The sequence below is a fragment of the Nicotiana sylvestris genome, chromosome 9, assembly GCF_000393655.2.
Source record: "Nicotiana sylvestris chromosome 9, ASM39365v2, whole genome shotgun sequence".
Lineage (NCBI taxonomy): Eukaryota > Viridiplantae > Streptophyta > Magnoliopsida > Solanales > Solanaceae > Nicotiana > Nicotiana sylvestris.
In genome coordinates, this window is record NC_091065.1 from 31,692,909 (window position 1) to 31,700,848 (window position 7,940).

A 7,940-nucleotide genomic window follows, 5' to 3' on the forward strand; every position below is an offset into this window, starting at 1 on the left:
ATTTCCGACGAGGTCCTTGGTGGGTTTTAGAGTTAAATTTTGAAAAGAGATGGTTTTTGGGACGAGGGGTGAGAAGAGGTCCTGTTTTTAGGAAGAAGGGATGGGGAAAAAAGAACTAGGGGGTCTTTATTTGGTTATTTGTAGTAGAAAAAAAAATAGCGACGAAAGAAAGGGGGAAGTCAGAAAAGGAATAAACAAAACATGGGGAGGGGGGTGTGGAAGGGGGGGTAGACGGAAGAAGATGAATGGGAGGGGGCGGTGGTCTCAAGTTTGGTTAATAGTAAAAAAGTTTAGTTTTTGGTTTAAATGGTTTTTTTTATTTTGTTAATTACATTTCTCAATTTTTTATTAAAATTTAAAGGTGTCATCTTTTAATTGGTTAATTTGACAAGTCATTGGCGAGTGTAACTCACGCATATGGTATGTTGGACTTGGGTGTTCACGAGGCTTATTTTTTACGGACTATAAGTGTCAAAGTGGTAAAAGGGTCATTTGATTTTGAGGTGTCAGTCTGATCGTTGAGTACAACTTAAAGAGAAGTATTGTCATCTGAGCACCTTGGAAATATTAGAGAAAACTATTAAAGGCTTGTTTAAAATGTGCTTAAGTCCTGAAGCTCGGTGAAGCTCAGATTGTGCTCTTCGCCTCGCTTAATTGGCACTTTGATGTAGGCGTCAAGATGTTAAGAGATGTCCACCTTCACCTGTAGGCTCTATCTTTAAGTCACAGCGTCATGCATATAGCTTAATTATGGTTATCTATTCTTTTTTCCTAATAATTATAGTTTGTGTTTACAATTATATTTTCTTGCATTACATTTCTACTTTTTTCTTTATTGGAGTTTTTCTTCGCTAAAGCCCACGCTTTAATTGCTCTTTGTGCTTAAAACTCCAATACTCTGGCACTCTTGTGCGCTTTGCTTTTGACTACTCTGGAGTAAACAGGCATGTTAGGTTACAAGCATGTGAATACCCGTGTGTATCCAACTATCAAACTCATTCCTTAATGAGGGAACCATTAGTACACCGTGATAGATATTAGATAATCTCACAATCATATAACTAGGTATTTCAATTGCAATAGGTTCTGTCAGTTTCCCCAAGCTCGAATAATTATTGGGACGTGCAATACACGTTCTCAGGTATATCAACCGGAGCTCTAAGACAATGATTTTTTTTTATTAAGAACAATGATTGTTAAATAAAAATAAGGGTCATTCACATATCATTGGATACTCTGATCTAGATTAAGCTAGTGTCTCTCAAACAGACGACTACCTCGAGATATTATATAGTGATCCAGGGAATCTAATATCTTAAAAGAGTTCAAAATTACTCTATCTAGTGCAGAATCAAAACATCGCATTGTGATTCTTGTCATTTGTCATAGAAGAGAAAATTCTTTTTTTCCTTCTCGTTCAGTTAACCTATCTCAATGACGAGCACCTTCCTACCGCAAGATGAGTCTCTGCCTTTCCCCTGCTTGAAAATAAACTTCTCCATAATTTAAAATGCACTTAAGTTAAACATATGGACCTAATATATTTCAATTAAGTTATCCTTCGCAGTGCCTCAAATCAAATATGTTAGAAAAAATTTGAATCCAGATGCATAATCACTAGCATCATCGGCTCAAATTACCAAAGTGACTTTTTAATCAATCCCCAATAAAGTCCTGGAAAAGAAAACAGTTGTAACAACTATCAAGCGTATAACATGTTCCCTCCACCTTGAAACAGAGTATTGAGAATATGGTAGATTCGATTAGGACATGGTTAGGTGATTTGAGGGGGAGATAATTATGCTTTATTTATTTTATTTCATTGGATTACTATAAATTCGATTAATACAAGGTTAGGTGATTTGAGGGGGAGATAATTATGCTTTATTTATTTTATTTCATTGGATTACTATAAATTCGATTAATACAAGGTTAGTTGATTTGAGGGGAAGATAATTATGGTCTATTGAATTTATTTGATTGGATCTGATCGATGTAATCATAACAACAACTGCTACTATAATGCCTCACTTTTGAAGCATGTGGGGTCCAGCTATATGAATCCTTATGTTACATGTCACTTCCTTTAAAACCATCTCAATCCTATATTAAGAAAATCTTAGGTTATTGGTACTAGAAGTTATCTATATTCTTTAGAGACATATAAATCTCTACTAAGACTAAACGTTGGATCTAAAGCAAACATACCAACATAACTAAAACTTAAATTGGTATTGCCTATATGGATCTTCTTCTAGCACTGTGTCTTATTTATGGCTAAGTTTGTACAGATTTCAAGAGAATGTAGGACTTAAAACAACTTCCTTACAAGTAATTTTAGGTCTACTTCGCCCAACACATTCAATCGCCATGGTGAAATATATATGAACCATAGCATTTGGATGTCAACGTAGGACATGACGAACAATCCCAAGCGAACTTCTTTCTTTTCTTTTTATATCTGCTACTTGCACCTTGTCGAATGTGATCATTTTTATTCTAGTCTAATTTTGGAAATCGCACATTCTTCTTAACATTCGCATTTCTATAACACTCAACTTAAGGATATACTAGATATTAGAGGCCCAACATTCACTCCCGTTATATATTATCGGTCTTGCACCATTTTATAAAACTTTATGTTTCACTTAGGTGGGTGCCGTCTTAAGCATAACACTATGGTAGTATTCTCCATTTCAACTATTTTATTTCTATTCTATGTGTTATATCATCATACATCATACCATTATCCTTGGATATCAAGCCTAAATATCCGAATGTTTGTATTTAGGCACAACAATCTCGTCCAGTCTCATCTTAATTTCACTGTATAGTAGCTCAACTTAGTTGCATATATTCAGTCTTATTTTTATTATCCTAAAACCATTACTCTCAAGAAGTTCAGGTTTCAGGTTGACACCCTCGCCAATATCGTCAATTAGCACAGCATTGACTGAAATAGTATGCAGTATGGAACCTCATCCTATATGTTTTAACTCATCCATAACCAGAATAAACGAGTACGACTCAACACCAATCCCTTGTGTAAACTAACGGTTATGGGAAACTGTTTTTGCATATTTTACCTCTATTCTCACACTAATGATGGCTCCTTCATACATATCTTTTATGGCATTTATATACTTTTAATATGAATTCTTTTCTACTCCAACTCCCATCAAAGAGCTTTTTCTTGGCACCCTATGATACACTTTCTCTAAGAACTTTCTTCCTCTCTATAAATTTCCGTCAATCTGTGTAGCTACTTAATAATGCATAAAAATAGTTCACCAAAGTTGTAACATATTTAACTACTACGCTTGAGGGAATAATCAAAGTTATTCCATCATTTCTCACCCTTTTCTTCCTTTTTTTAGAATGGTAAGATAAACTCTTTTCTTCCTATTTTACTCTCTACAAATACTTCTTCTGTCCCATTTTATATGATGGTGTTTGACTCGGCACAGAATTTAAGAAAGAAAGGAAGACTTTCGAAACTTGTGGTCTAAAACAAACTATAGATGTTTGTGTAGCATTAAGGGTAAAGCAGGAAGATAAATTGTTTCTAAATACGAAAAAGTGATATTCTTTTGGGGACTGACTAAGAAGGAAAGAGTGACACATAAATTGGGACCGGGGGAGTAATTATTAAGGCCTCAGCCATTTTTGCTGATTGAAACTGAGTTTCTTTGGCATGCAAGGTTGAAGCTTAGTTTTTCTAGCATGTCCTTTATGTGAACAACCTTCCTGCTTGACTTTTTCAATATATATCTGTTAGATTGTTTTGTTGTCATGTTCCAGCCTATACTTCTTGGATCCTCCAAAAATGTCATTGCTCCCGTGTCGAATCCTCAAAATTGTGTTGTTTTGGAGGATCTGACACAAGTGCGGTGTTTTGGAGGATCCAAGCAATATAAGTTCAAACCAAGATCTTACAATGTATCAGACACAAAGCCCAAGCAACTTACAATTTTTCAACCCAGTTGTAGAGCCAGACTAGTCAATTATCACAAAAAGGTGGTATTTTCTGCAGGTAAAATCTAGTGAATATAGCTAAAAAACAAACAAAAACAAAGAAAAGAAGACTCAGGCCAACCATGAGCGCTGGTCTCAAAAAACAAGATGCCAACTATGGAAAATGAAATCTCAGAAATTTCCAGCAAAAAGAAGGCATGGCCAAAAAGTTTAGCAGTATAGACGTAGTTAATTGCACATTTCAAAGAGAAGTAAAACAGGAAGAGCACAGAAAGAAGACTACAGGAAGATAACATACTACATTCCAATTATAGAACCAAGAAGTTCTGAATTTTCACAAACCAGATACAAGCAAAAAAAGCTTTAAAGGTTCCTCAACCCATCATCTTGTGCAGCTCCCCCATCCCTATCATGTACTCTAGAGGTTAAAAGAATATCTTAAACATCATTACCTGATTCAGAAAGCTTGTGGATTCTTGGACCACCTCTCTAAAACTGTCATCCTCAAACCAACCATACTTCGTAACTCGGCAAAACAGTTGAATTAAAGATGCAGTTACAAAAGGCTCCAAGTCTGTTCCTCTTGTTGCCAGGTAATTTATGAGATAGTTACCTTCATAAAAGGAGCAGATTAGCTAGCAGATTTGACGTAACAGTAAGGCATGTGCGAGAGGTATGTAATCAGTATTTTACAAGCACAGGAACAGCAGAAGTATAAAATAAGCACGACCATGTTATATGCCAAAATCTGAAGTAGAAGACTCCCAAGATCTTCCACTACAATGGATTGAGTAAGAATCCCCTACTCCAACATTTCTAGTTTATGGCAGGCAGAACCTTTACATTTCTACAAGCAGTACGGACTCTCGACCATAAAAGTACGGAAAAAGTAACCGCATGTACCTTTCACTTTCTTCCTAAATAGAATAGCAAATATGATCCAAAATACCTCTACTTTACCTTCATATATTCTAACTTTATGAGAAATGAAGATAACATACCAAAGCAGCATAAAGGTAAGTTGCAAATAATATATACAAAAGGGAAAGAAAAAAAAAAGTAGAGGGGGAGGGGGGATAAACTAAGAAGAAACAATTCTAGGAACACAGGCATAAAACTCTGCAGTCAAACTGAAACATTACGAATATCAAGCCGGATCTGCAAAGATAGGCGCTGTTCTGTCACTTGCTTCAACAAGCTTGAACTAGCCAGCATCAATGCATAAGGAGTCGATGCATTGTCCAGAATGTATTGACATTGTGAAATATAGCTGCTATTGACTGAGAAGCATTTCAGGGTATTCTCTGCATGAGCTCGCTCAGCAGAATCTTGTGAATTGTAAAGCCTCTCACACAATGCTTCAAGTTGCGCTAAGCTCTCCATTGATGAAGTAGTAAGAGAATTTCTCAGAGCTCAGTCAATCAAAAAACACAAGTTAAAGATGCCAAATTCTTTCTAAATTAGTAATCAATGAACCTGTACAAATTTCTAAATTCAAGAGGGAAAGAAGAGACATGGGAGGCATCAATCCGTTTCAGGCCATCATACTTCTTCAAAATTGCACAGATCAAATAAATGTAGCAAAGTTACAAATTACAGGAACTTTGAATCTTGATTGTTTTACGTTACAAATATCCCTAGATATAAGGATGATTCAAAATAGTGCCCATTGAACTGCTCAGCAAACCCAAATAAGGTCAGCTTTGCTTCTGTAGATCACCAATAATGTTGTTCCTGAATTAAAAAATGAGAAAGAAAGAAAGAACTATTAGCTATTGAAAAAAAAAAGAACTTTGAGTTGGAGAGAAGAACGTTGATTTAGCTTTTAAAAGTCTATTTTGAGCCCAAAAGCATGAGGCGAAAACACAACTCCCCGAACACGTATAGATAAAATACAGTTCTATATTTTTATCATGACACAAGAGCATGCATTTGTTGAAATCTCCAGCGGTAAGGGGAATAGATTTCTTATCAAAAGTTTAATTACTAGCCACCTCTTTTTAGTTTGGGGTTTCACAATTAAGATTCACAATCTTTTTTATGTAGAACACAACTCTGAATGAATAAGGGACTGATTCTCTTCCCGTATGACAAAAGCTTTAAAGTATGTTTCAGTGGTTGTTGATTCGAATTTCTCCATATATAATTTATAAGCAGCATATTTGTGTCATATCATCAAAAAATTAAACTGAAAGGCCAAGGTTATTCAGCTATTGTTTGTTTCAGAAATAGCAACGAGTTTTTTCTTCTCCTTTCCTTTTTTATGTATAGCTCAGACCTAGTAATGAGTTATTCAACATTTCTATATGTCCAGCTTACTGACATGTCGAGAACTAGCTAACTCTCCTGCATTGGACTATTATTCCAAGAGGCTACTAGCATGAAAACTATATCTTGTACTACAGACTGAACTCATACTGAAGTAAAATGCCCTCCAACACACTGATGTGCTTTCCTGTGCATCCTTATTAATTTCACAGTGTGGCACCCTTGAACTTTGACACTGGTTCCCACTTTCCACTTCTCTTACTTCAACTACTCTGTATGGGGATATGTAACCAAAGTTTCAAATTTTAAGAGGGGGTCCTTTTACAATAAACTAACAAAAGAAAACAAAAGGCGGCACTAAACACTACAATGGTTTACATTTCATACTATTATACCTTATCCTTTTCTTTACAACCTATTTTCCAGAGAGTAATATCCAGAATCCTGATTATATTAACATAAGTAGCAAATCCTGATTAGTTTGGGTATCCAAATATTCATATAGCAGATCACAACTTTAGTAAATTTAGTAGGTCATCACAATAGTGAATTTACAGAATAGAATTTCATATTAGCTAGTAAAACTCAGAAAGCACTCACTACAATGCTTACAACAACAACAACAACAACAACCCAGTATAATCCCACCAGTGGGGTCTAGGGAGGTAGTGTATACATAGACCTTACCCCTACCCGGGGTAGAGAGGCTGTTTCCGATAGACCCTCGGCATCCCTCCCTCCAAGAACTCCCCACCTTGCTCTTGGGTGACTCGAACTCACAACCTCTTGGTTGGAAGTGGAGGGTGCTCGCCACTAGAGCAGCCCACTCTTGTCATTCACTACAATGCTTAATATCTCAAATTCTGTATCCATTTATTTTTCCTATTTTCTAGCGAGAAAGTTACCCAATGGAAGATTAGAAGACCTGCAAATATACATGGTTTACAATGATTAATATTTCACATCCTATAGCCTCATCTGTATCTTTGTCCTATTCTTTCTAGTGAGATATATCCACAAAACTGATTAGTAATTAATCAATGGCAGGTTATTTACTGCCTTATCCTTGTTCTTCTCTTTCCCCTATTCTTTGGAGAAATATCCACAAGATTAGCAATGCAAAGTAGCAGATTAGTACAAACATCTTTGGATTCACATATTAACGATGTAAACAAGCGAATAAAGAATTACAAAACAAAAAGTATCAGAACTCGCGTTCAGGATTCATTCAGGCTAATTAATAAGTTGCGACAATCACAGATAGCTGTCATTATCAGATTACCCAATCGGAGAAGACACAAAGCATTGAAATACTTCACATTCGATCGACAAGAAAGAGAACATACACAAAGCCGATTCGCCGGAGGAAGGGATCGTAAGGAGTTCGCCGGAGAAAGAAATATAAGGAGAAGACTATGGAGAGCGAGTGTAGAGAGTTCAATCGCCTTGCCCATCTTCTATATATATTTAATAATCTGTTTCTTTTTGGTCCGTTCCAAAAAGAACCGACACATTTTTAAATTTGGAAACAATTTAACTTAAATTTACAATTCTATCATTAATGATAAGCTTTTATAACCACACAAATAATCTAGGTCCCTTTTTGACTTGTTTAGCACCACAAATTTCAAAAGTTTTCATTTTTCCTTAAACTCCGCGCCCAGCTTCATATAAATTGAAACGGAGGGAGTATTATA

General features: G+C 35.7%; 1 protein-coding gene across 2 annotated transcripts in view; it reads right to left on the minus strand.

Annotated features, from left to right (window-relative positions):
• LOC104210249 (uncharacterized) overlaps positions 1-7,695 on the minus strand; it is a 61,511-nt gene extending 53,816 nt beyond the window's left edge. Inside the window, exons 1-3 of one of the 2 annotated variants that reach the window (XM_009759105.1) lie at positions 7,590-7,695; positions 5,118-5,709; positions 4,428-4,588 (exon numbers count right to left, since the gene is read on the minus strand). In XM_009759105.1, coding sequence (XP_009757407.1) covers positions 4,428-4,588; positions 5,118-5,358 — 402 coding nt within the window. In that variant the 5' untranslated portion in view covers positions 5,359-5,709; positions 7,590-7,695. Of the gene's footprint in view, positions 1-4,427; positions 4,589-5,117; positions 5,710-7,525 lie in introns of both variants that reach the window. The other variant, XM_070156003.1, reaches the window with a different exon arrangement.
• Between the last annotated feature and the right edge of the window lie 245 nt (positions 7,696-7,940).